Source organism: Fonsecaea monophora, assembly GCF_001642475.1.
Source record: "Fonsecaea monophora strain CBS 269.37 chromosome Unknown Scaff124, whole genome shotgun sequence".
NCBI classification, from domain to species: domain Eukaryota; kingdom Fungi; phylum Ascomycota; class Eurotiomycetes; order Chaetothyriales; family Herpotrichiellaceae; genus Fonsecaea; species Fonsecaea monophora.
In genome coordinates, this window is record NW_019174055.1 from 1 (window position 1) to 26,930 (window position 26,930).

At 54.0% G+C, this 26,930-nt stretch overlaps 10 protein-coding genes across 10 annotated transcripts; 6 read left to right on the plus strand and 4 right to left on the minus strand.

Moving 5' to 3' along the window:
* Nucleotides 1-580: 580 nt before the first annotated feature.
* On the plus strand, nucleotides 581-2,325 carry AYO21_10568 (hypothetical protein; the record flags this gene model as incomplete). Its single annotated transcript, XM_022660481.1, has 2 exons — nucleotides 581-821; nucleotides 875-2,325. The coding sequence occupies 2 exons, from the start codon at nucleotides 581-583 to the stop codon at nucleotides 2,323-2,325; spliced, it is 1,692 nt and encodes a 563-aa protein (XP_022507184.1).
* Nucleotides 2,326-6,448: 4,123 nt separating this feature from the next.
* Nucleotides 6,449-6,829, plus strand: AYO21_10569 (hypothetical protein; the record flags this gene model as incomplete). The annotated part of the gene is made up of 1 exon (XM_022660482.1): nucleotides 6,449-6,829. The coding sequence occupies one exon, from the start codon at nucleotides 6,449-6,451 to the stop codon at nucleotides 6,827-6,829; it is 381 nt and encodes a 126-aa protein (XP_022507185.1).
* Nucleotides 6,830-8,062: 1,233 nt separating this feature from the next.
* On the plus strand, nucleotides 8,063-8,803 carry AYO21_10570 (hypothetical protein; the record flags this gene model as incomplete). The annotated part of the gene is made up of 1 exon (XM_022660483.1): nucleotides 8,063-8,803. The coding sequence occupies one exon, from the start codon at nucleotides 8,063-8,065 to the stop codon at nucleotides 8,801-8,803; it is 741 nt and encodes a 246-aa protein (XP_022507186.1).
* A 92-nt stretch (nucleotides 8,804-8,895) lies between these two features.
* AYO21_10571 (hypothetical protein) lies at nucleotides 8,896-11,019 on the minus strand (the record flags this gene model as incomplete). Its single annotated transcript, XM_022660484.1, has 1 exon — nucleotides 8,896-11,019. The coding sequence occupies one exon, from the start codon at nucleotides 11,017-11,019 to the stop codon at nucleotides 8,896-8,898; it is 2,124 nt and encodes a 707-aa protein (XP_022507187.1).
* A 416-nt stretch (nucleotides 11,020-11,435) lies between these two features.
* Nucleotides 11,436-13,205, plus strand: AYO21_10572 (hypothetical protein; the record flags this gene model as incomplete). The annotated part of the gene is made up of 1 exon (XM_022660485.1): nucleotides 11,436-13,205. One exon carries the CDS (start codon nucleotides 11,436-11,438, stop codon nucleotides 13,203-13,205), a length of 1,770 nt encoding a protein of 589 aa, XP_022507188.1.
* A 307-nt stretch (nucleotides 13,206-13,512) lies between these two features.
* AYO21_10573 (hypothetical protein) lies at nucleotides 13,513-15,258 on the minus strand (the record flags this gene model as incomplete). The annotated part of the gene is made up of 1 exon (XM_022660486.1): nucleotides 13,513-15,258. The coding sequence occupies one exon, from the start codon at nucleotides 15,256-15,258 to the stop codon at nucleotides 13,513-13,515; it is 1,746 nt and encodes a 581-aa protein (XP_022507189.1).
* Nucleotides 15,259-16,481: 1,223 nt separating this feature from the next.
* On the plus strand, nucleotides 16,482-17,006 carry AYO21_10574 (hypothetical protein; the record flags this gene model as incomplete). Its single annotated transcript, XM_022660487.1, has 1 exon — nucleotides 16,482-17,006. The coding sequence occupies one exon, from the start codon at nucleotides 16,482-16,484 to the stop codon at nucleotides 17,004-17,006; it is 525 nt and encodes a 174-aa protein (XP_022507190.1).
* Nucleotides 17,007-20,109: 3,103 nt separating this feature from the next.
* Nucleotides 20,110-20,733, plus strand: AYO21_10575 (hypothetical protein; the record flags this gene model as incomplete). The annotated part of the gene is made up of 2 exons (XM_022660488.1): nucleotides 20,110-20,254; nucleotides 20,309-20,733. The coding sequence occupies 2 exons, from the start codon at nucleotides 20,110-20,112 to the stop codon at nucleotides 20,731-20,733; spliced, it is 570 nt and encodes a 189-aa protein (XP_022507191.1).
* A 251-nt stretch (nucleotides 20,734-20,984) lies between these two features.
* On the minus strand, nucleotides 20,985-22,378 carry AYO21_10576 (hypothetical protein; the record flags this gene model as incomplete). The annotated part of the gene is made up of 3 exons (XM_022660489.1): nucleotides 20,985-21,168; nucleotides 21,316-21,877; nucleotides 21,976-22,378. The coding sequence occupies 3 exons, from the start codon at nucleotides 22,376-22,378 to the stop codon at nucleotides 20,985-20,987; spliced, it is 1,149 nt and encodes a 382-aa protein (XP_022507192.1).
* Nucleotides 22,379-23,263: 885 nt separating this feature from the next.
* Nucleotides 23,264-25,711, minus strand: AYO21_10577 (hypothetical protein; the record flags this gene model as incomplete). The annotated part of the gene is made up of 3 exons (XM_022660490.1): nucleotides 23,264-25,031; nucleotides 25,101-25,219; nucleotides 25,289-25,711. The coding sequence occupies 3 exons, from the start codon at nucleotides 25,709-25,711 to the stop codon at nucleotides 23,264-23,266; spliced, it is 2,310 nt and encodes a 769-aa protein (XP_022507193.1).
* Nucleotides 25,712-26,930: the final 1,219 nt, after the last annotated feature.

The following is a 26,930-nucleotide window of genomic DNA, read 5'->3' on the forward strand; positions in this document are numbered from 1 at the left end:
TTTCCTCGTTGCATCGTTTTTATGAAGACACGCGGACACCCCAGTCGTCCACCGGGTGGGTCGTCGGCAGCGTCAGCTGTGTAGACTAGCCAGCCCCACCGCCGCCTCCAAGCCAATCAACAAGCAAGAAAACCCCCCAGTAATATTTCTTTTGATCGACAGGAACCTCTTCCCAGGTTATTGATTGCATCAGTTGGATCTATCTACGACACTAAGAAATATTTATCTTGCCATTCTATCGAGGGATCGAGCGACGTAGGATTTGCAAGGGAGTCTGTGTGTGTTGCAGTGAGACGGGGTGCGCGCAGAATAAAGAGCACGGGAAGGAACAATTTTCTTGAGAGCACGCATTCTATTATCTACCTGTCTATCTACCAATTCGGATTTGACCCGGATCATTGAGCGGCCATCTAGCAGCCACACTAGACACCGAAACGGATCGCGGGCCAAAGACACAGATGCGCAGGAATCCCAACAAATCCTATCCTCGGAATCGCAATCCATCCGTATCATCATCTGACTGATTAATTAATATCTATCGCTCTGTGATTTGCCTCACAATCTCGATACCGCTACCAGAATGGCGCCCACGAGGGACGGAAGCAGTACAAGTACAGATCATGACACCCACGAACCCTCCGAGACGAGTCCTCTGCTCGGCGGCGAGCAGAATGGTATCGCCGTCGACCCGGAGAGCGCGCAGCCTGTGCCGGTACCAGTGACGGAAGCCGACGAGATCGCGGTGGCCGAGGAACCAAGCACCAAGAAGCTGGTCGCCATCATGGCGGCGACGTGGATTGGGGTCTTCTTTGCTGCTCTGGGTATGAGGCCGCTTTTATGTCCTCCATCATCAATAACTAACGAAGACCACCAGATACAACCATCGTCGCGACCCTGACAGCTCCCATCTCATCGAGCTTCAACTCGCTCTCCCTCCTCTCGTGGCTGGCGACAGGCTACCTGATCGCCAACTCGGCGTGCCAGCCACTGTCGGGCAAGCTGACAGACATCTTCTCGCGGCGGTGGGGATTGATCTTCTCCAACATCTTCTTCGGCGCGGGCACGCTGCTGTGCGGGCTGGCACCCAGCGCCGGGGCCATCATCGCGGGACGCATTGTCGCGGGCGTGGGCGGTGGTGGCCTCACCTGCATCGCGACCTACATCACCAGCGACTTGGTGCCCCTGCGACGTCGGGGCCTGTGGCAAGGGTACGGCAACCTGGTCTACGGACTGGGCATGGGACTCGGCGGCGTGTTCGGCGGCGTGCTCTCCGACAAGTTGTCGTGGCGCTGGGCGTTTCTGCTCCAGGTGCCCTTCATCGTCGTGTCGACCGTCATGGTGTTTTTCCTCGTCGACATCCCCGTGAACCCGAGCACGCAGCCGGCGCTGTCGCGCATCGACTTCCTCGGCTCGGGCTTTCTGGTCGCCAGCCTGGTCCTACTCCTGCTCGGTCTCAACACGGGCGGCAACCAGCTCCCCTGGGACCACCCGCTGATCGTGGCCAGCCTGGTGCTGTCGGTCGCCACGCTCGCCGGGTTCATGTACCTCGAGTCGCAGCCGCGGTGGGTGCCGGAGCCTGTGCTCCCCGTGGCCCTGATCGTGCGCACGCGCACGGTGCTCTCAGCGTGCCTGGCGAACTGGTTCGGCACCATGGCCGCCTTCCTGGCCATCTACTACGTGCCCCTGTACCTGCAGGTGCGCGGGTTATCGGCCACGGCGGCGGGGCTGCGCGTCGTGCCCTTGGCGGCGGCGACGTCGGTCGGCAGCCTGGCGTCCGGGTACCTGATGCGGGCGACGGGGCGGTACTACGCGCAGATGGTCGGGGTGATGGTGACGTTCATCGTGGGGACGGGGCTGCTGTGCACGTTCCGGCTGGACACGCCGGCGTGGATGACGTTTGTGTTCCCGACGCCGCTGGGCTTCGCGTACGGCGGCATGCTGACCATCACGCTGGTCGGGATGATCAGCTCGGTCGACCACGCCCACCAGGCCGTCATCACCGCGGCGTCGTACGCCTTCCGCTCCACGGGCTCCACCATCGGCATCACCGTCGCCAGCGCCGTCTTCCAGAACATCCTGACCGACCAGCTCCACGTCCACTACGGCTCCTTGCCAAACAGTGACACCGTCATCCGCCACATCCGCGACTCCCTCGACGCCATCAACCACCTGCCCCCCGGCTGGGACAGACCCACCGTCCTGGCCATCTACATGGACGCGTTGAGGGGTGCCTTCTTCGCCGGTCTCGGCCTGGCCGTCCTGGCCGCCATCGCTGGTCTGGGCATGAAAGAACACGTCCTGCACAAGAATCTTGCCCGGAAGTGATTTCCCCCGTCAAGAAGGTGTTGATGAACCCCGATTCCTACAGAACCCGCGCGAGACCCGAGTATCGCGTTGTCAGAAAGCCTGGGAGATCCGGTCCAGTTTCTTCGTCGGTGCATGTATATATATCTCTAGAGGGAAAGAAAAAAAAATATTCTATTGGCATTTTCAAGATGAGATAAGGCATGGGTACCAGCACGCGGGTAGGGATAGGGATAGGGATAGAGATAGAGGCTGTACAAGGACGTCTTCATCACCATTACTATCATCGTCATCATCATCATCATCCTTGTCCTCAGTATCAAAATAAGATCAAGATTTACATTCATGGATATCGTAGAAAGTCGCTACCTCCCTACTATGTATTGCCCTACTATGTTCCTACGGGAGTCCTGCCCGCGGCCTTCCAACGTCCCACTAGGGTCTTTCGAGTCTTCAAAATATCTGTTCTGGGTTGTAGAACCATCAACCGCCGACTTTTGACACCTCTGATTTCTGAAGACATGTGCGTGGGAGAGTGCGAAAAAGTCATGACGGAAATGGAAAGGGGAAGGGAAAGGGAAAGGGAAGGGAAGGGAGAGCTTTCGTTGGGGGTGTACGAGACATTGTCTTTGCTCGTGGTGGATAGGATAGGACAGGATAGGATGGACTCCTGGGTGGGAGAATAGAGGGAGGGAGGGAAGAAGATGATAACCTCTGCTCTGATGATCTAGATACCAGTGGTACTGTGTATAGAGGAATAGATAGATACATATACATACTCGGGAGAGAGCTATGAAGGTATTATAGACAATGAAGCTCTTTTGATCGTGCATGGCAATGTAGTCAAGCAAGCAGTCAGGAAGCCCTGCATGGTTTATCTCTCAAATCCATCCATCCATCCTCCATCCACCATTGACCTTCCTGCTTGTCTTTGGCTCTCTCGACATTCGACATTGCCACCAGTAACTTGCCCTTGTCTGTGGCTTGAGGCCAGTCGCACCTTGCACCCAGCATGGCAGGCTTGCGGGAGGGAGGGAGGTAGGTACCCAGCTAGGTACGAGCGCACAGATGAGGAGAGTTTGAGTTCGAGGGAAAGAATAACAAGACGGCGGTAGGCCGATGCTGGTCCCTCAAGTACCCAAAACACCCAAGGCATGGCCCGTGGCGTGGAGACACGGCGACGGGGTATATGTCTTGCAGCGAGACATGGGGGTTTCGAGTACCAGGCAACTCTGCATATCTGTCTGCCTCACGTCAGGATCCTTTCATGGATAGAAAATAGGGGTTCAAAATCAACCATATCTCAGTCAAATTTTGATAAAGCGACCCCTGTCCTCGTCCTTGTCGCCAGCTGATAAAGTCATCTCCTACCTACCAAAGCCATCGAAAAGTGAAACAACAGAAGAACAAATGTCTCCTGAGCATTGACATATCTTCACCTCAGAATGTGAGGCAGCACGGGCAGTGCAAGACTCTGCGAAAGGGTGTACCCGTGTCTCCTCTGTTCAAGGATCACCACTTCCCAATTCGGGTGAGTATCCATTTCACCGCAGAGCCGCAGCGTGGCAGAGCACTGTTGCAACAGAGGCGGCGATCGCTCGATCCTTTGGGGGAACTGTTCGGCTAGAAGGTTCAGTTCGTCGCCGCTGGAAGAGGGGATGGTGCGGGCCGTAGATGTCGCTCATCTGATGTGGCAGCCACCCGTAGGTCTGAAACAAGAAGGAGTCCTAGTTGGGAAGGGTTCGCCTCGTGCAGGAGGATGTCCTTGGAGCGCAACGAGGTGGACCTTTGGGCTGTGCGCTAGCTCTACATCCTGACGGCGGCCGCGGAGAGCTGCAACAACTCGAGGTGAAATGAGGCGGATCTCCAATGGCCAGTAACATGCTTCGGCGCTCGTCCTTGCTGCACATCAGGAAGCCCAGATTCCAGCCGATGCTATGGTAAGCGAGAACTTTGCAGGATCCTCAGCTCGGCACGCCATGCTGGCAGGAAATGCTTCGACAGAGACAGGGTTGATGAGCTCTCGGACCGCTAGGAAGAACGATTGAACTTGCTCACGTGGTCGTAAAGGCGGATAAGAAAAGAGCTGATTAAACAGGTGCTGCCTGGAGGATGACCAGTTTGGGGCGAGCGGGTATTCGCTGGCTGTCGAGCTGAGAGACAAAGGCAGACCTAGACCCATGCGTTCCTCACCACCATCAGGTGTTTGTGTACCAAGTGGGCAGACGAGTGACCTCCTCCACGTCAGGAGCGGTACTCGGAGATCGACTCGGGCCCCAACGTGCTAGGTTGGACAACGACCAGCACCAAACCCAAAGTGGTGAACGGAAAGGATCATTTCTGGCGACAGTCAGGCAAACAGCCAGGCAAAGCTCCATTCATGCACGGTCCCTTCCTGAATGATGCTCTGAGGTGTTCAGAACTAGAGCGCCGATGGCTTGTTGAGCGGATTGCATTGCCCCAGAGGCGTTTGCGGAAAGTATAAGTGACAGCTTTGACAGTTACCTCGACCAATATCCTTGAGCCAGCTCAACAACCTGCGGGACGTTCTCCGTGTTGGGCTGGTATTGAGGAAAGAATGCAGGGATAGATAAGGTCCATTGCACTACGCCGCTCCCTGACCAGGGAACTTGGAGGTCTTCGCTGGCAGGCCGATGTCCTGGGGAATCATGATGCTGAGGAGAAACAGTGATGTAGCATACCGATCGGCAAATCAGGGGCCTCGAGCGGCCAGACGTGGTGCATGCTCTGGGCAAGTAAATTGATGCTGGAGAAGGGATCCTCTTGCAACCCCTGGTCACCCTGCCATCAGAAGGCGGACAACCTTCCCTTTCTGTGGTGCTCGTGTCAAACGCCCATTAGCCATGCTGTCTCGAGCTATCGCTCTTACATCCCGCAAACGAGTGGAAACAGGGGTGGAGCTAGTTGTCTGGAAAATCAGGCGCAAAGAAATCCGCTCGCGAGCTGGGCCGACGACACTGCCACCCCATACACGGGCCAAACGGTGCCACGCTGGAGACAAACCGTTGCAAGGCGTGGTGGTCAGGGGAAGCAGAGCTCCTGGGGCTCGATCTTCGAAGAGAGACAATGTGGCAAGTCCTTCCGCTGTGTGCGATGTTATGGTTGGGCTATTATGGTGCCGCCGGGCCGGGAAAACAGTCCAAAACATCCGGTCTGCCCTTCAAAGCTGTTTGACGGGCATTATAAGACGTGAATTGAAGCCCCTTGGCTGCGATCTGTGAAGCCGTCCAGGCCCTGGCACTGCGGGCCGTGGAATGGCGACCCGCCGTCACCAGAGCTGCTGGTTGTAGTACGGCTCCTTACCGAACAACGACTGCGTTCTTGGTTTTTTCCAGATTCACCCACCTGTTGGCTGCTAGCATGAGCGGGTCCAGACTCCACGACTCAAAAGCTGCCACGCCGCATCGCTCTCAGAGAGCAGCAGTGGGAATGAAACAAACTTTGGCTTACCATGCAGAGGTAGACATTTTGATCAAGGCCAAAGGCACTGACGATCCGCCAGCGATGAGGGGGGCAGACCGGCTCACATCCACTGAGGGTCTCGTGCATGTCGGAAAATGCAATCGCTCGTCACAGTTGGTTCGCCACCACCGTGTTGACAGCGGGATAGTTGTACCAGCTGCATCTTCTGACCTTAAGTGACCAGATACTTGAAGTCAGTCCGAATCGAAATGGCCTTTGGTACAAGTCACCAGCCCGTCTCACATAGCAAGGATCGGCGGGGAAGGACTGGCTCCAAGGGCTATAAAGAGACGTCAAGAAGCCTGGTCTGTGGAAAACAAACTCAGCCAACGGTCTTCATCTTCCACAACCAAAGTGAGTCTTGTTTCAAACAAAATCATCCACGTCCACAGCGGGGCCAGGCTTCAACAACATCTGGTCACGGTCATAGGTCACGGTGACCTCCTCTCAGAACGCCTAGCTGACATCAGGAACTAGGAAAAGCCTCTGACGACAACGTCCATCTCAATCCCAAGTTCAGTAGGAGGAGCAGTTCACTAGTAAGCCTGATGCCAGCAAAGTACCAGAAGGAGCTGGGCTGACCTGTGTCTGACAAAGGCAGTTTCTCAAGAACTCCATTGGGTCTGATCTCTCATCTTTCAAAACATAGCACCCAAGCAAGATGTGTTACTATGCCAGGACCGATTTCGCATGCGGAGACTGGAGATGGGGAAACATGAAACAGCGATGCCCTCGACAGCCTCGCATTGGAGAGACTTGCGGCGCTAAACTTGTCGACACCGAAAATCTGTCCAAAAGTGACGAAGACTGTAAAAATTGCCAGGAGATGGCCGTCAAGAAGAGACGACTCCAGAAGGAGAAGGACAACCTGACACGATGGAGGACCGAGGGCGACAGATTCACAGCCAGCATCGCCAAAGCCGAAGATGAGGTTGCCCGCCTCCAGAAACAGATCGACGAGTTGAATGCGAGACGCCCCTCTATGATGTTCAGGGCCAGAGCCAACTGGGGGGTGGAGAACCTTGCACGCAGACCACAATAAGGTGTGTCCGAGCTCGCAGGAATACGACCCAACCAGCGGTTAGCTGGGATGACCAGTCCTTCAGCTGGTTGGCCGACCGTTGCATTTGTTTGAGATGCCACGCTGACCAAAAAGCGAAGAGCTTGTGCCGCAGGAAGCACAATCCGGGGCCATCACCCTCCAACAAGAAGGACAATTGGTGAATCGGACAGGTGCTGTGTTGGCTGAAAAGGCCGTGAAAAGGCTGCATTAACGGGAGTTCCACATTGAAGTGACGACAAGGGAGTACTTCGGCTCTACTCGGAGAGTATAATCGGGGTTGTGGCGACTCAGGAAGATTGCAAAAGGGTCAGGAAACATGTCTCGTGCTTTGGGGGGGAAGGGGGCGCCACGGCTTGGGGGATCAGATTGATCGCATGTAGGCAGAAGCTGTGTCGAGGAGCGCTATTCTGAATAATGACCTGCTGTTTTCTCTCTCTTTGATCATCCTGGCAAGTATGACCATCACGCAGGAGGGATGGAAGCGTCCTCTGTAGGCGCCGTGGTTGCATATGTGTGGAGTTTGGCCCGAACACTCTTTCAAGACGAGAAGAGCTCTCGATACATGTCTTTTCTGCGGGGGATAGCCTCGACGCACTCTCTACGAATGTCCTCGTGAGTGTCTTGCTGGAATACAGGGCTTGTAAGCTTCCGAAGAATAGGTGCTGATCAGCCTTGCTGGAGGATTGACGTCGAGCACTTGAGCGGTGGACGAACTAATTAGAGCCCCTGATGCGGACGAGCAGGTGATCAGCCCTGCACACGAGACACCATACCTGAGACGGTTAGTTCGTATATTTAGACCCGGCGGCTGGAACATCATTATTCCACTACCGAGGTTGGCCATGCAGCTGCCATGCACGTGTCATGTTACCCCAAATAAAGTTGAACTCCCCCGCACTTCCATCAGAAAAGCCGGCGAGGCTGCGCTGTTGGGGATGATTGCACTCTGATATCGCCGAGGCAAATCACCGGTCCTCCCGCCGGAGCTCAATGTCGGTAAAGGAAGAAGGGAGAAAAAAACCCAAAGCCGACGATATAGCTTACGGCTCTCGATCCTGGCAAAACTCAGAGAAGACCTTCTCCAGAGACAAAGGCGCCAAAACTCCTCGCCAATCTCTTATTCCCCATCAAGGACATCTCAGTAAGATAGACCATCTGGGCCTTTTGACGACAACAAGAGAAAAGAAAAAAGATCCTATCTCATCATCCAAGATGGCGCCTACATTCCCCAACCTCAGCATCGAGTCACCGCCCTCGGCTCCAGGCGTGCACGTCATCACCATGCAGAAACCGCCCGAGAACCGGCTGAACCAGGCGTACGCGCAGACCATCATCGACGCGCTGCGCTACATTGAGAGGGAGCTGATGAAGCCCGACTCGCCGGGCGCCGTCATCATCTCGTCCTTCTCGGACAAGTTCTGGTGCACGGGCCTGGAGCTGGACGAGTCCGACACCAACATCTACGCCAACGCCGACGGCTTCTACCCTCTGCTGGCCACCCTGGTGGACTACCCGTACCCGACCGTCGCCTTGATCACGGGCCACACCTTTGGCGGCGCGTGCCCGTTCATGCTGTCGTGCGACTACCGCATCATGAACAGCAAGCGCGGCTTCATCAGCATGCCGCCCGTCAACCTGGGCCTGCACTTTGACGGCATCGGCGCCCTGCCGCGGCTCAAGCTCGGTCCCAGGATCGCCCGGAAGATGCTGCTCGAGGCCCACAAGTGGACCGGCGAAGGGGCGCTCAAGGACGGCATCGTCGACGAGATCTGCGAGCCGGACAAGATGAGGGAGAGGGCCGTCGAGTTTGCAAAGACCATCGCCCCCAGGGCCACCATGGGCGTCTACGGCTTGTTGAGGGCCGAACTGTGGGGTGAGGCGCTGGACAAGTTCAAGGCCATTAGCTACGTGCACAGGAAGAGAATCGGCACCGCCGCAAAGGCCAAGATCTAGATTTTGAGAATTGTATGCATTGTATGCACAAAGTACCAAAAATTTTTAGGCCTCTCTAAGTCTGCTTCTTTCCCGACTCGCCTTTTTCTTGTCTACAATTTTGACTTGACGGCCCCAAACTGTTCGCGTCCTCCCACCCCCAATGCCAGGGCTTCCAGTCGTCTCCTGGCATTCTCTTCACCCTCGCCCATCACAATTTCCTCAGTCTTCCAGTCCGGGTTGAAGGTCAGCTGGTTCAGGGGATTCTCCTTGTGTGCCTTGTGGTAGAGTCGATTGTATACGTCACCGTCATAACTTCCCAGTGCGCTCTCAAGCAAGTAGTCTGGGATAGACCAAGCATCCACAAGTCGAACAGCGTGAGGCCGCACTTGGGTCATCAGATCTTGGATTGCTGGTGTCACATGCTGCAACTTCTCGACGGATATCGCCCTGGACAGCAAGAATTCCGAAGCGGATACGTCCAGGGTGAAGAGAGAGAAGAGGCGGAACAAGACCCTCAACACGTTCAGGGTTGCGGCATCAATGGGAGGATTCGGGGTGCTCTCGAACACGGCATTGTAGAAATTCGAGACAAGAAGACTTTCCGAGTGAGCTCGACTGAGTCTGTGCAGGCTGATCATCATGCTCGTCCAGGGCTTCTTCTCAATGACTCTTGCCTGGTAGACTTGATAGGAGAGATATGAAGCCCTGTGCTTGAATGCTTTGACTAGCTCCTGTGGATCTCCAAGGATATCAAAATCATACGACTTTGACTTGTTGGCCACAAAGTCTTGGAATTGGACGTCCACGGTATCCGTCGGCTTCAGTCGAGGATTCTTCGTGACCTCGGTCATCCTCTTGATCAGGTAGGCAGCGGTTTGTTGTGTGATCATCCAGTTATCTCCCTCTACGGTGGGTTTGGATAGGTATTCATTGTTGAGGGCGATCATGCCGCTCCCACCTCCGAATCCGTGACCTCCCATTGACCGACGGCAGGTCTCGATGCCATCGGCTGCCAACGTGGTGCATAAGGATTTCAAGCCAGAGGAGGCTGCGTGCATCTCAGCCAGACGGGAGAGGTCTCCACTCTTCTCGATCTGGTCTCGGGTGCCGTAGTAGAGCTTGTACATTGCTTCGCCAGTGTAATGCAGAGCAAAGGTGGTGGCCAGAAGTGGGAGAATCCGGATTTGGACCGTGGGATAATTAAGCACGGCCTGTTCAGGAGCGCCTGCGTCCTTTGCATCTCGGTCTGAAAACTGTCGACGGATGGAAAGATAGCGAACCGCAACCGTAACTGCTCTAGCGAGGACGAGCCTTGCCTGCATGATGATCTGAGCACGGACAAAGGTCAAAGACCCGTAGACAAGGGCAGCGTTTTTCGGTTTGATGTATGTCCCGCGCTCTGGATCGACTCCAGAATACTTGGACAGCAGAGCCGAATGAGGGACTCTCAGCTCGTTAAAGAGCATATAGCCGTTGTCCATGGCAGGGTAACCATACTTGGGGCCGATATCGCCAATCACAATGCCGTCCAATGGCTTGTTCGTTTTCCTGTCCCGAATCTGAACGATGAACTGGTGTGGACCATAGGATTTGTACTTTCCAGTATTGGGGTCTGGTAGCAACAGCTGTGCAACGACAATAGCATGACTTGCCGTTCGGCCCAAAGCACCATTCCACCATTTGCTAGCCGTGATTGTTGGGCTGTGGATGATGAACTCCTTGGTCTTGGGGTCCCATTTGGCTTGACATTCGATGCCCCTGACATTGCTGCCGTGTCCGAGCTCAGTCTGCCCATAGCAGCCAATGATCTCCCAACTCTCCACTTTCGGCATCCAGTAGGCGTATTGCTCTTCATTGCATTGCTCTCGGATCGAAGTGATGAACATAGACCCGTGGAGGGCGTATGGCCCCATCTCATCCGTCAGATAATCGGCCATGAGATAGTCTTCACGGTCCCAGCCGTGTTTGACAGTCAATCTCCTAATCGCCTTCGCCCGTGCCAGTCCAAGATGATAGCGGTCTGGGCGGGCCATGTTCAGCTGATTCTTCTTGCAGAAGATGGGGATGGGCTCCAAGACATCGAGGATCTTCTTCTGCCGATTGAGGAAGTCATTGCGCGAGAGCAGGTGATTTGCGAGTTGGTCTTTATTCACGCTGGACCCAGCTCTCTCTTGGGCCAGGACATCTGGGCCCTGGGGGTCAGCAGGCCGAAGCTTGTCGGTGAAATCAGCCATGGCTGGACTCTCGGATGTATCTGGTAGACAGGGACTTGCAACAACGTCCACAGGATGGTTCTTCTGAGGAATGACCAGACCGCGAGGCGTGAGGTCGAGAATGAAGAAGGGACTCGGTCAAGAAATACTCGGATATCTACTCAAAAGGCCGTCAGTATTTCGGAAGTTTGTGGTTCGATCACAGTTCAATGACAACTTCTCCCCTCATCGCAGCCAAACTGCCGAGGCTGCCTGCGCACAATCGCCGCGGATGGCAAACTCGGCGTTTTTCCCTTTGGAGTGTTCAAACCGCATGCTGAATCTCCCCCCAAAACTGACTTTAAAAAGTGCCGGGGGCCGCGCGAGCAGCTGCCCAAGAGCCGCAAGATGCGGACGGTGGTGTGACAAAACAGGAGAAACAAAAAAAATCCAAAGCGATGAAGCAGCAGCAGCAACAACCGCCGCCGCCGCCTTTCGATAGAACCGACTTCGTCCCAAGTCACTCGGCCGACCACATTCTTCCCGCCGACCCCCTTTTCAACCGCCTGCTCACCCTTGCACATCGCCCCAATCCCAGGCCGGCGATACGCGATGTCAATGCAGGGATTGAAAGGACAGCCGCCCAGCTCCTGAGTGACGTCCTCGTCCTTCGCCGGGTACTGAAGGCTTCCTTGACACACGAAACCGTCCAAGACTTGCAGAATGGGCGAGAAGTCTACGTCAGTCTAGTGGCACCCGGGGGTTATGAATTTGTGGTGGGTGTACTCGCCATCCTGGCCCTGGGTGCTGCCGCCTCGCCCTTCAGCACCGCTCAGCCCGTCAAGGAAGGTTGCTACTATGTCAACAAGGCGAGGTCGGTAGCTCTCGTCACGGCGACGCCAGCTCTACAGCTAGGTGAGGAGGTTGCACGCGAGATCCGCAACACGACAAATCCCGATTTTGCCTGTGTGCCCATCAGTGTGATTGAACAAGAGCCTCCTTTTCCACTGGACGATATCAAGATCTCCTCCAACCGATACCTAGATCCCAATGCCCCGGGCGTGGTCATTTTTACCTCTGGCACCACCGGCCCACCAAAAGGAGGCGTGCTCCGTCGCGCTGCCATGGTGGATGGGTCGATGTGTTTTGCACAGCAGATAGGCCTACAGGAAACCGATGTTCTTCTCCATCTTCTTCCCGTTCACCACGCCACTGGAATTTGGGTGTCATTCTTCCCCTTCATCCAGACGGGTGCCTGCATTGAGTTCAAGTCTGGCAGTTTCGATCCAGAATGGACGTGGAATCGGTGGCGGCAAGGTGGGCTGACGCACTTCACGGGTGTACCGACGATATATATGAGAATGATGCGGTACTACCAGGAGCGCATTGCGAAACTCCCCCCGAATGAGGCAGCGGGTTACAAAGCCGCCGCCGCCGCGTTCAAAATGTGTTTGTGTGGCACCTCCGCCTTGCCCAAACCGATCAATGACTTCTGGACAAGTCTCCTCGGGAGGCGGATTGTACAGCGGTACGGATCGACCGAGCTAGGGGTCGTCTTCAACATGCCCGCGGACCCCAGCGAGGACATCCCCGATGGCTCCGTGGGCGAACTGACCTATGGCGTGGACGTGAAGCTCTCCGAGGGAGACGAAGGCGAAATCCTCGTCAAGTCCTTCACCATGTTCTCCAAGTACCTGCACGATCCCGAAGCCACGGCAAACGCGCACGACGCCGACGGCTACTTCAAATCCGGCGACGTGGCCCGTCGAGAAGGAAAGTACTACTTCATCGTCGGCCGCGCCTCTGTCGACATCATCAAATCCGGTGGGTACAAGATCTCGGCGTTGGACATTGAGCGAGAATTGATGGCTTTGCCGTACATCGGCGAGGCCATGGTGGTAGGTGTGCCCGACATGGAATTCGGGCAGCGCGTCGGCGCAGTCATATCCCTGCGCAACGACGAGGTAGCCCAGGAATTTTACAGGCAGAACAATAGGGACCCCGACAGATTGAGTCTGGACGACCTGCGTGCCGATGTGCGCGATCGTCTCGCCGGGTACAAGCTGCCGACCCTGCTGAGGATCATCAAGGGCGAGCTCCCCAAGAGCGGGACGGGGAAGGTGGTGAAGAAGACTCTCGGACCACAGTACTTCCCGGCCAACTACATTGAAGACAAGGACGTGCAGATCTGGTCGAGGAAAGCCACCGCAAGGGCGTCCAAGTTATGATTCATGCTATAAAGAGGAAATTAGATTTTGAAAACTGCTGCATTAGACTAGACGGAGAGAAATCTAGGTAGAGAAGAAAGAACTTTCCGAGACGAAAATACTCGGTCGGAGACAAGCTTGTTCTAGATGACACAGGCTTAACTTGTTTGATAGCCAACGTTGTCGTCACTAGGATCTCCATCCTCATCTTTATGCCTCCCATGCAGAGGGACCCCTGACAGAGCCGGAAATTGGCTGCCCTCGCGAGCGGACAGTTCTGTTAAGACAAGCCGGGAGAATCATCGGTCATCGCCTCCCAGTTCTTGACTTACCAATGGATCCTTCCCCAGCGCTGGCCAAAAGTCTGCGTTGTAGTGACTGTGGCAGTGATGGTCGTGGTCGTGGACGAAATGATGGTAGTGGTTGCAGTGTCGGTTTCCGTGGTGGTTGTGTAGCGCGTCCGGGTACCAGTCGATGTAGTGAAGGTTTTGGTCGTCCTCGTTATGGTGCGTGTCTCTGTGACGGTTCCTGTAACGGTGATGATGGGACCGGTAACACTTGCAGGGCCTCCAGAGATGGTGACTGTCACTGTCGTGGCTGAGGCTGGGCAGCTACTACTCGTTGTAGTAGTAGCTGTTGCGGCGATGGAGCTTGTGCTAGGGTCAACAAACGAAGTCGTAGTCGCAGGGGACGCAGTAGAAGTCGAGTTGAGGGATGACGTCCAAGTGGTGGGCCGGGTCCTCGCAGAAGTGTGAGACCAAGTTCTGGTAGTTGCGTTTGAAGAACCATCTGTGCTGCTAGCCCAAGTAGAGGTTCCGTCTGCCATAGTCGATGTTGTAGAAGAGCTAGTCCATGTATCATTGGAACCAAAGCTTGTGCTTGTCGTGGCTGTGGTGGCATGAGAACCCGTCGTGGAGGGATCGGCTGTAGTAAAGTTTCTGCTAGAGGAAGCAGACCATCTGGCATGGCTGCTGCCCCAGGTGTGGCTATAAGAGCCAGAAGGGCGGCGGCTGCGTGAGGACCAGGTCACAGAAGTTGTATCAGGACCGCCTGTGATTGTGCTCCCCGAGGTTGTAGTGATGGAGCTTGAGCTCGCGGAGGTGTCTGGAGTTTGGGTCGCAGTAGAGCCAGTTGAGGACGAGAGCGAAGTGGACGAAAATCTCGCAGATTCGGTCGTGACTGAACTAAGAGAGCTACTAAAAGTCGAAGTCAAAATTGTGGTAGAACTCTCAGTTGTGGATGTAGTAGATTCAGCAACCCTGCCACAATTTGGATCGCGGTAGAGTAGGAGAGCGATAGTGTCGGAGTCATGGAGAGGGTTGTTGAGGTTCTTTAGCATTCTGCAGTTGTTGGTTGCAGATGTAATATTGAAAACCACACCCACGCAGTACCCGGCACCCTGGTTCTGGTTCGCGTTATCGCAGCGACGAGCGCACAACTCGGGGCTTTCTCTGGTGATCCAGTTCCCGCGGAAACTGGTTTCGGCGTATGTGCGCTCACAGACAAAGTCGTACCTCACACACGTATTGTCTGGGCTCACAAAGCTTAGCCCTGCATATGGGCATGTGCTTGGAGAAGGAGTAGATGTTGTGCTGGTAACGGAGCCTGAAACTGACATTGAGCTGGAGGTGGTGACAGTGGTTGCAGGCCTTCCCCCATCAGACGTAGTCCAGCGAGTGAACAGGGTAGAAGAAATGGTCGAGTCCCGAATGGTAGAAGTGGAGATGCTGGAGACCGTTGTTGAGGTTGCAGATTGTTCAATTGAGGACGTTGCAGAACTAGTTGTCATGCCATCAGTCGTGGTGAGGGTCGTGCTGATCACATCAATAGTTGAAGAGGTCGAAGCAGAAGAAGTCGAGCTGGAGTTCGAGCTGCTGCCAGAGCTGACACTGGCCGAGCTGGTCCAATCAAGCCAGATACTTGCTCCAGGGTAAGGCTCAGCAGGCCACGAATGGGACGAGGCACCGGTGGTCGAAGCTCCATCGCTAGTGGAGGAATAATCCTGAGCAGAGGTAACAGAAAAGATGGTGGTCATACCCAACCACAAGGCTGGAGAAATCAAGGAAGAATGCATGTTGAATAAAGACTTGTAAACCTGGACTGAAACGAGTGACAATGTTAACGAGTGACTGAGAGGGAAGGAAAGAATGACTCTGCTTGATGGACAATTTAAAATCGAGGTCGAATAGCCAGAGCAAGTATATATACCTTCAGCCAACCTTGCAGCAACATTGCAAATACCACCTTCGAACTAATGACTCAGATTAATTTTGGTTCATGGAGCCAACCAGCAATGTCTCGCAAATCCTTGAATTGAATACTTTGGCCAGAATGGCGAAAAGGGTGGTTTTGCACAGGCGACAGCCTCGCGAGAGAGAGTATATGAGATTCCCATCTTGGCAAGACAATGTCCGACGCAAGGGTGATGATCGTCCCAAGCAATACCAACAATAGCATTCTTGAGAGGCAAAAACAATGCATTCCAAGGGTGGATTGATGAGCAAAGGCATGTTTCAGCTGGAGACATTGGTCGAAAGCAGACCTTCAAGCTCGGAGCAATGCTCCGCTGATGCGTCAAGGGTGGCATTCCCTCTCCTCGTGGCACCATCGATAGAGCAAGGAACACGAGCTGGTAGACAGGAGATGACCTGAGCACTATGGCCCTACCTTGAGATATCACGAAAAGCAAGGACAAGGCAAATATCGTGATGAAACGAGAGAAAAGCAGATACCCTACTCCGCGGTAGGAGGAGTGAAAAGGGCATTTCTGGAACTGTCACAATCGCAGGCGCAGGACATGAACGTGCATCGTCGTCAAAGAGGTTTTCCACTTCTAACGATGCGAGCAAAAAAATGACCAACCAGCGGCCAGACAGGATGAAATGTCGAAAACAGGAAGCGCTGAAATACGTGCTCAACCTCAAGTGGTGGTTGAAAGATGAGGAGACGGAAAAACTGGGGTCGGAACGGAAATACTTTTATGACGTGGCTGTCTAGTCACTTCTCCAGCGGCGGGTTCGGTCCATTGTCCCAGTGTCACCCTATTTTGCTGCTGACCTGCTTTCAGCAATCAAGTCCTTTAGGCTTCTTGGGTGAATGGTAACAGCAAGTTCAAAATGACCACGCTCTCTCAATCGTTATAGCCCATGCTCATTTGGTCCCCCCTCTTTCTCTCATGTCAAACGATCTCCCGCTAGTATGGGAGTCTGCCTCTCCTGTCTAGGCGTCGGCCGTCACAGTCATCACGATGTATGTAGCCAACACACTTACACCCCGTCGCGTGCCACGAAGTGAACTATGTCGCGGTTCCCTTTTGGTTGCCATCTGCTAACAGACAATCACCGACAGCCCGACCGCACCCGACTTCTCTACGATGAATACCCAGCCGGCCACAGCTATGGGACGTGGGGCGCATCCAGCGTCCCCCCTCAAAACCTGATGAGCCCGGAAGAAGTCCAGCGCGAACAAGAAGCTCTCGACGGCATCGCCCGGTGGGCAAGCGACCAGATTGTCGAGATCTTTCCACACCACCACCGCTCCCTGGTCATGTCTGCGCCGCAGCTCAACGGCCTCAGCCACGCCAGTGTCGGCGAACAGACCGCGACCAACCCCTCATCCTCCCAACATCAAGACATCCTCCTGTCCCTCATCCCCGGGGACAAATCAAAGCGCTCGATACGGATATATCCAGCATCGCGACCGACCTCGAAGAGCGGCATGTCTCTCCGAAGTAAGAGTTCTGTCGGAACTGGGATGAGCAGTAATGGTGGAAAGTCTGGAGGAGACTCTGTCCTGGTTACGCTGGACGTCAACTTGCCGTAAAGGCGATTGACAGCCATCAACTCACCCACTGAAGAATTGTGGCCTCATGCACATGCGTCATTTTACCCGAGCAGGTTGTCGGCCTTAGTCATCCATCACATGAGAGCGTGGCGCAGGGGTAATACATGGCTGGACCGAGGGCATCCCTTCATAAGGACGACGACACATTCTTCAGATTCAGAGAGAGACTGGCCTGAGCTTTCCCACCCAAGGCAACAGCGGCTCATCAGAAGTCATGGAGTTACCAGCTAACGATATGTTCTCTGGTTTAACCTTGTGCTGGAAGATCTGAAGTACTGACGTGCGTCCTGCGAAAGGAGAGATGTCTGAAATATGTTTGAGTCGCTGAGAGGCTATGGTACGGGAGTGCGGATTATGGCATATTGATATTATTAGTTTGAGAGAACGCTGTCATGATGGCGAGATTTTGCTTGTCATGGAGAGGCGGTTCCAGTGTATATCTACAATTCATTCCATTGGAAGATGAGGCTTTGGACACATGGCTTTTCGGAGCATATATGAAAATGGGAATTAATGATCATGGAAAACGCCAATTGTTGTTTCCTATGCTGAAGGCCCGAAAAAGGAGAGCAACTATCTGGAGGACTTGGGGGTATCTCTGAACTCGGATCATGCTGCTTCGCTATCTGCTTGTCAGAGACAGACGCGGCGGGGGTATCTCAATTGCTCAAGGGTGCACGAAACGCAATATTCTCCCACCATCCTTCCCGGCCCGTTAGCCCAACTGCGGTCATTTGTTTGCTGATTTAGGGAATGAATTGTTGAAGAACAAAGGGTATCGTCGAATTTGCAAGGTTCGTAGTGGCGTCAGAAAGGGGTATAATGGGTAATTAGACGCTCGGGGACAAAACTGAAGGACAGTGCTAAACTTGCGAAAATGGGCCGACTCGGTGAGGGTGCTTGGAGGCAGTAGCCGGGTGGACAACGAGGGCCTGAGGCTTGACAAGATATCGGTCGCGCGCATCTTAACAAGCGGCGGATGGTGTGAGAAAGTTGAGCTCTGAATCATCCGTCAAGCATCGTGTCCGTCTGCATTGGGCGCACCCTACGTTGCAGCGGGAGTGTTGGCCGGAACTGGATCGGCTGGCTTATCAGTAGCCGCTGGAGCATCAGCCGTACCGGTGGCTGTGTAGAGAGAGTCAGGACTGCTGGCTTTGAGACGACCGGGGATATACTCACGAGCAGGAGGAGCGGCCGCCTCGCTGGAAGAGGGCGCGGCGGCGGTGTCTGTAGTTGTCGGCTTCGCAGTGGCAGCAGCACCATTGGTATCTGTCTTGGTAGCAGCGGCGCTGCTCTCCTTATCCTTCTTGCGCCTGAAGAGAGCCTTGAGCTTGTCCATTGCGTCGAGGGCTGTGATTAAGCGATTCGTATTAGAAAGGGATGTTGATCTTGATCTGGTATGGGAAAACTAATCCGAGCCACCGGAGGGACAGGGGTTTCGATGTAGGAAATTCAGAAGAGACACATACGAATTCCAGGCATATGGGCTGACGAAGAGTTGGGTCTGGGGAGGGACGGGCTTAAGTAGGCGCAAAGCAGTTGGGTTCGTAGGTAGGCACGATGTTTCTGTCCGGTTCGATAGGAACGGGCGGGAGGGGAGGGGGTGATAGGGTCTTCCGAGGTGATAATAAGTCAAGCAGGACGAGTGAGGAGCGATGCAGTGAGTGGACAACCCGACGTGACGCAAGAGCGATGGCTTGGAGAGTGAGATGGCTCAAGACGGTAAGATGGGGAGGGTGTTTGGCCTTGTCTCGTGATGGCGCACCCAGGGACAAGATGAGGTGAGGGTGGAGGATTGGACGATCAAGTTCGCACTCTTCGAGTCAGGAGGTGCCAAACTTTAGCTTGGCTGGATAAGTGATCAAGTCTTGATGTTTAGCAATAATTCAGGCATCTCCCGGAAGCGAAGTAGGTCGTTGGGATGGTGGTTAGTTTTCGGCTGTCATCGAGTGTCGTGCGCGGTCGCACGGATCAAGTCGCTACTGGGCAAATGAGAAGTTGTATAGCGCTTCGAAGCTTAGGCTGCGGCGGACTCGGGGAAAATCAACTGCGCCTCACAGGGCGCGCCAACTTGTGCACTTTTGATCTTCCGATCTGCGCATTGCTTGCCCTCGGTTTCAACGGTCACCACAGTCCTTCCTTTTTCAAACAAGATAAGCTGATTCGGAGTGTTTCAAGTCTTTTCTTTGGCCGATGCCGTAGCCATACGTTCCGTCTTCCCAAGGTTCTGCAGGCCGGCTTGCTTCAGGACAAATCGAATAGACACACCAAGCTCTTGATCCCAGTGCACTTGGCTAGCTTAAACCGCCATCAAGTATGTTTGGATCCGCTCGAGGACTTACCTGCTATTGTCTCACGCTGGCCAACTTCCGGGATCACCACCGGAAACCTGCTTGTACGACGTTTGCCAGAGCTTCAGTCATTATGAAAGTGAGATTGGAAACCCCGTGAGAAGAGAAAGATGAGAATGAGAGCCTGGGTTGAACTGCTATTTGTCCGCTGAAGATGGGCGACGCTGGGGACAAGAAGCGCGGCGGGAAGCCGGGCTGCTGACAATTCCCACAGCATCAACCACCGCAGACACTGACTGGCACCCTAGAAACTGGCCATCCAAGTCACAGTCTGCGCAGCCTGATCGATTTTCTACCACCTACCTACCCACGCTGATCTCCTCGTTCACTATCCCTGATGGATAACTGTCAAACTACACGGCCTCACGTCACACCGGGAGAATCGAATATGACCCCTGGAAGAGCAATATCCAGAGTTCACTGGTAACTCCAACACCACCATCACGCTCGAGCCGTTTCTCCCAAATAACCCCACTGAAGTGCGGCTGTTCCGCCGTTGGAGAAACTAAATGACAGCCAATATTCCTCCCCGCACACGGTCAAGCTCGGGTACCGTCGTCTGCGGACTGCGGTGGTGGCGGGGTACTTGTGTTCGGAGTATTGATCAATGGAAGAGTCTTCATATTCGCAATCTGCTTGAGTGGGAGACACTTTGATTCTTAAGAAACCAACCGCTCTTCTTTACAAGACCCAAATCTATCGGTAAGGAGAATCCCAATTTCCTAGACATCATGCGTCTCGACTATGTACCCAACCCTCCAACAAACCTCTCCCCAGAGGACCAAGAGGTGCTGGAGCGGGTCAAAGCACGCCGGGGTGCCATGGGCCTCATTTCGCTGGATTTGACTCTTTTGCATGCTCCCAAGATCGCAGATGGTTTGTTGTCACCGGCCTCTTGATCAGAGTGTTCTACGCTGACCAGTTTAACAGGGTGGAACGCCCTCCTCGGCGCGGTGCGGACAAAGAACTCCTTGCCAGACGACATCCGCGAGATCGCCATCTGCCGTCCTGCCTTGATCAACCGTGCCTGGTTCGAATGGAATGCTCATGCCCCAATCCTCTTGAAATCCCCTGGCTTTTCGGAAGAGAAATTGTCGGTGGTGAAACAGCTGCACCCGACCTCCAAGGGAGCGCTCGATGACCGTCAATGGGCCGTCTTGAGATATGCAGACGCCATGACTCGAGAGGTTACTGTCCCCCAGAGCCTGTTTGACGAAGTGAAGGCCGCAGGTTTCAGTAACCAGGAGATAGTTGAGATTACGGCTACGGTTGCGAGTTACAACATGGTCAGCCGGTTTTTGGTGGCACTGGATATTGGCGAGGCCAACGACAAGGCTCCAGAAGGGCTCAAATAGGGGACAGGACAAAGTTGGCTGGAATCCTGGCGACAAGGACGGGACTGAGAAGTTCTCTCTTTACCCCGAGTCCATGTGCCATGCTTATTAAAAAGTATCTTAAGACAAGTCTTCAATGTTATACTTGCTTTGTCGAGAGAAGTTATTTTTCCCGATAACCCACCTCCCTTTTCAGTTCTTTGTGGGCTGTGGATCCATCATCCTTACTTAGCGGCGCACCCGACGTGTCATCTCATCTCATCTCATCTCGCTCAGTACACAGCAGCCACCTTCTTGTCCTTATCCTTGTCCATGTCGCCCTGCTGGAACCTCAACTGACACCAGTCGCCACACGAGATGGGTTCGTACTTTGGGGGGTTGTCCTCGTCGACGCAGCTAGGCAGGACGCCGCACTTTTCGTTGAAATTGAAGCCGAAGAAGAAGGGCATCGAATATCTTATAGAAAGAAAGGGGGTTAGAACAGTGAGAGAAGACCAAGGTAGGAAGGAAGGAAGAGAGAACATATGCATCCATCCAAGCTAGCAGAACGAAAAAATAGAATGACCAGAAGAAGAAGGAAAGGTGGGAGGAAGAGAGAGGTACCTGTCGATCGTGGATCGGTTGTAGACTCTGTGCACGGTCGACTTCATGCGATCGTTGGTCAAGCGCATCAGATAGTCGCCGATGTTGACGACAAAGGTGCCTTTCACGGGTGTCGCCTTGATCCACTGGCCGTCGCGACCGAGCACCTGCAAACCGCCGTTCATGTCCTGCCACAGCAGCGTGAAGCACTGGAGGTCGGTGTGGGAGCCGAGGCCGACGTCCTGGCTCTCGGCGGCGTCCTTCTTCTCGGCCGACGACATGGTCGGGGGGTAGTAGTTGAAAACGCCGTCGCTGCCCGGGTACGTCGTCACGGCGTCAAAGTAGTCCTCGGGCAGGTTGAGGCAGAGGGCGAAGATGCGGACCAGCCGCCGCGCCAGCTTCAGGCATTCCTGCCAGTAGGCGATGCAGTCCCTCTTGAACCCGGGCAGGTGGTCGGTGCCCTCCCAGACGTAGTTCTCGCCGCGGATGTACGGCTGAACTTCTGGCGGAACGGCGTCAGGGTCCTTCGGGTCCGGGTCGTATTGCGGCTCATATCTCCACGAGAAGGATTCACGGTAGTCCACTGTGTATTCTCCAGTCAAAACGAAGATCATGAAATCATTCAACAGGAGCAAAAGCCCCGGCCCCCAATGAAGTGAGAAAAGGGGCACGACAACTCACATCCTTCCGTGGGACTGGCCATGGCCGTCATCTTCCCTGAATAGCCATTGTACCACTTCCCCAGGGACTTGGACACCAACATCTTCTTGTCCTCGGGTTGTGCGAAGAAGGTCTTCGCTGCGTTTAGTGCAGCGTCGACCGTGGATTCAGGGATGCCGTGGTTGCGGATGTAGAAGAAGCCCGTGTTCTCGGCCGCGTGCTTGATGGTCTGGGCGAGAGCCTTGCGTGCTTTGAAGTCGCCGTAGATGGGGCTGAGATCGATCAACGGGATCTCGTCCGGCCGGGCATCTCGCGGCGGGTTCGTCGACACGTTACGATAGACGGGCCCGTAAGCAGTTCGAAGCTCCAGCTTCACGAAACCTGGCTCCTGCTGCTGCTGCTCGACTAGCGATGTGGTCGACATGATTGCTTTTGCCGTACCAACCCTTCTTCTGAACCACGGGCCGCTAGCTGGGCGACAGTACCATATTTCTCTCTCTCTCTTTTATATTCCTCGACGGCCTAATAACTGTAATGATGATGCCTTGCCTTAGGCAGCAGCTTTCACAGGCCTGGGTACACCCTCCTGGCGTTACAATCGACTAAGGGCCTTGTCGGGATATGTCCGTGGGCGGCGACCTCCGATATCTGACATACATCCGTTCGAAGAGCACGCAAGGTGAATCAACAGTTGCCTGCGCTCTCGAGACAAAGACGATGAGGTGGCAGAGACGTGGGATCAGGATACTTTGAAGCGTCGGTTGAGGTCAGCCATTCATCCTTGACAACCTGGTACAGTTTGCTGGGATCGACTCGAATCAGATTTCACTTTGGCATCACTAGCAAAGAAAACTCACCTTTCTCGGTTGCCTCCCACACACACACCCACGGCTCATCGAAAGGCAGCAGCGCATGAGAGAAGAAGAAAAAACAGAAACACAGAATCAGCAGGAGGAGAAACCTGGTGGACTGGGAAAAGGGAGTTGAATAATGTCTCAGTCATAGTGTCTCTGTCTTCTTGACACAATTCATTTTTCACTTCATTTTCTTGTCTTGTAGAAACAGCTCCTGCAAAATGTCTGTTCGACTTGGTGTCTCGATGCCGTGGAGACGTATGGCCCTCACTGTTGGGAAATAATCCAGCTCACTATGGTACATGTATGTGCACGTAACGCGTATTCACCATCTGTCCAACATTCCTCCATGTCGAATGTCAGAGGCATCTCTCATTCTTCTGCAAATGAAAGAAGATCTCGCTTCGTTGGTCGACTAAAGAAGAGTTCGATTCTTCCACTAGGCAAAGAAGAGCTCAGTTGTTTGCAAAGAAAAGAAGAGCTCGTAACCACCCTCTCTCCATCATCTCTGCGAAGTTCGGGACCAACATCACAGTGCTGCTTCTGTTCTCGTCAGCCGCAGAAGGGCGTACCAGAACGTAGTCGATCATTGCAATGAGCCCGTCAGTCCAGTGTTTCATCTTTTCGCCATAGAACCACTCAAAGTCATAGTGCTTATGAAGTGCATCCGACTTCTTCTGGAGCTCCGTGCGCAAATTCTGAAGGTGGTTGCGTGCATAATCGGCCATTTGCCTACTGCTCACATCGGTGACGACCTCGCACAGAGTGATTGCTGCCACAGACCAGGTATGTAAGTCAAGAGGATTGTACCGGGGGGCATTAGAGGTCGCCTTTGCATCTTCAATGAGGACCTGGGCCAGATTGACGGCACGCTCGAGAACAATGGAAGGGAACGGGGGCGTCTGTGGTTGATACGGGCTCAGCATCACCTCCAGGAACCAGTGGAACTCCTTGACAATCGCCGAGTCTCGGAGAGTTTCGTCAAACATGAGAAGGTGGACCTCGAAGGCATGCTGCAAAAACATCTTCTGATTGAGTCTCGACTCTACACCGGCATTGTTGCGAGGCAGGACCACCTCGGAGAGAAGGTCAAGCTGGTTTACGCCGGTTTGCATGTACGTTGCTTCGACGGTAAGCCCCAGGTAATTGAGGTGTCGGGTCGAGAGGTTTTGGGGGTTAGTCACTTCGGCTGGATTAAGAGCGATGCTCAAGAAGTGAAACTTGCTCAGGACAAGGACGCAGTTCATAGCCAGGTTGACTGTATGGATGAAGTCGACCGGGGCGGAGAAAATGTTTGGGATCGTACCATGAGCGGAAACATCGTGCAGGTGCGTCAAGATGAGTCGACCGTGGTTAAGCAGGCGTAGCTTGGACTTGTCTTCATCACCTCCCAGGTGTTTGACATCATTCTCGCAGGTGACCGAGACCAAGGCACAAGCCCACGCCATTGAGAGATTGGTCTCCACCGAATGATCTGCTGGCGAACCATAGGCTCCACCACAGAGATAGTCCAGCAACTTGTCGTAGTTTGCAAAGTAGGTAGAGGTAAGGGTCGGAGTCGGGCGGCTGATGGCTGGGTCCAGGTCGTGATTCAAGGAGGAATCGTGGGTACCGTTGACAGTGAGTCCGGCTCTGAGGTCTGGCAACAGGTCGACAGCGACAGCAAGCGCGTGTTGCACCTCATTTTCAGCGCCGCTGACCACCGCATCAACAACGTTATTTTCGGGAAGCAATGGAAAGAGCGGATGATATTGCTCGTAGTACTTGGCCAGAAACGGATGCTCCATTTTGATGGGTGGCAAGTCGTCGTTGGGTCCGAGGATGCGAGGACGTTTGGCGCGATGAGAGTTGTCGATGTCACTCGAAAGTGTTTTGGAGGAATTTTGGAATTCAGACTTCGGGTTTGACTCTTCGTCAGGAATCGCAGCTGGAAGAGTCTCGTTGGGAGCGATGGCGAGGCTTCCAATAGCACGCGATCGAAGATTAGGAGCAATCGAGGTGATACCCCAACCGCCAGTGCTTGGAATGCGATCTCGTTGGAATTCGGCTCTGGAGAAAGGGCTGACGGTTTGGGAAGCTGAGAAAGAAGAAGCACGATTAAAACCTGGACCACTTGGCTCATCAGGCGAAAAACTCTCGACGAAACCTGCAGGACCGGCATCCAGTGACTGTCTTTGTTTTTGTTCCAGTCCGTGAACTCGTTCTGCCAGCGCGCTGATATATCTGTGTCACGTGTTAGTCTTCCATCGCTGGCGACGTCGCGAGACAAGCTTAATCAAAGAAACAACTGACCCTTTGCTAGGACCTCGCTTCATGGGCTTGCGCTCGAATTCGCAGTTCACACCAGCCTTCTGGCAGTTTGTGCATGTCTTTGGGGTGCCGTCCACCTCAGTGGGTGCATCACATTTGACCTGAAAGGGAGGTAGGTTAGCACCAAAGAATGATGGTCAGGGTCTTTGCTCTGAGGATTGTGATCGCACTTTCTTTCTACGACATTCGTCGCATGCACGGGAAGCCTTTGAACGCTTTCTCTTATCGCCCGTTTGAGGGTCTTGGGGTGTCTCAGAGGATGCATCCATGCTTGACCGTGCGCCAACTGGAAAGGTTGCCTGGTGTGGTGTCTGCGGAGGGGCCATCGCGGGATCGGTCACAGAGGAGGCTGCAGCGCCATTTGGACCCAGAGGTATGCCATTATTTACGCCTTCATGGTTGATCTTGTCGACTGAAGATACTCCCTCTTCCATCGGTCGCGCATAAGGAGGCATGGAGTAGTTCGGCGACATGCTGGTCAGCTCAGTGTCGATAGGGTAGTAGGATGAACCGAAATGCGAGGAGCCAGACCCGGTGAAATTGCCTGTCGGATCATGGGAAGGTTGGTCGCGACCACCAGTTGGTCCTGCCATCGTTTTTTCCAACGCGTTGGAGCAAGAAAGAGATGATGCCGTGCTTCCGAAAGATGGAAGATGGTGAGAGAGACCCGCGACTGAACGGCAAGTGATGCTTTGGTCAAGCCGAGTTCACGCTTGTGCCGAATTAGGGACTAGCGTTGTTTTTGTGGTGGTGCGAGCCTCGAGCCTCGTGCGGCTTACTTGCCTTGCCTGCCACTTAGCGTGAGGCTGTTGTCCGATACAGCCCGACAATGGTCGAAATCTGGGGAGAGCTCGAAAGGCTCTGTCCGATGCCGACCCACGCGTGCATGCCACGCAATAATCTCGCTCCACAGCCTCATGGAACGGGTGCACTTTTGACCGACATACATACATGCTGGCGCGCTTGGTGTTTACAAAGCAAGTTGTTTGCACTACTCGACATGGCCTGCGCTGCGAGGCGAAATGCACAACAAGAATGCTACCACGACGGATGCAGGTAACCGAAGTATCGTGCTGAGACCCTCCCGGTTCTTTACAGAGGTGCTAAACAGAGAGAATCATGATGCACGATGTCCAATGCACGAGCCAGCGATTATTCGTCAGAACGCCTGAAAAGAAGCCCTAGGGTCTGTGACAAAAAAGAGTCGGAATCATATGTCTGATAACTGGGTCGAAGCGGGTCTTCATACTACGCACACTGGTCGAAGAAGGAGGAGACACCGTCCAGATTGTGAATGTCCCTGAAACGGTTGACACACAGTCAAACACTTTTCCCATGATACCCACAAGCTTGGCTAGTCGGCGAGTACAGCACAACGAACCAAGGGAGGGACATATCCAGGTCTTTTGAGGCAGAAGGGACAGGGAGATGTTCATGACAACAAAAGAATGAGAGAAAAAGGGACTGCCTCCTTTATTATCGGACAGACAGTACTGTCTTAGCTATTTCATCCAAGGACTGATAGATCACGCTGGATGGGCTCTCAACAGGCTGGTAGATGCTGCATGCGATACAGTTGAGTCGACTGCGCCAAAGGACAATGAAAAGCTGGAAATCACAAGCGTGGAAGGTATTCAGTAGATGTTCAGATAGATTGCTATGACACACTGATAAGCTGTTGAACATCTTCGACTTGAGTGTCGCTTTTGTGCAGTTGGTGTTTTCAGACGTCTTCCAAGCGTGATTGTGTCCACTCACAGACATCACCATTTTGTGGGCGAAGGATAGAGGCGATTATCTGGTGTCGCCTAT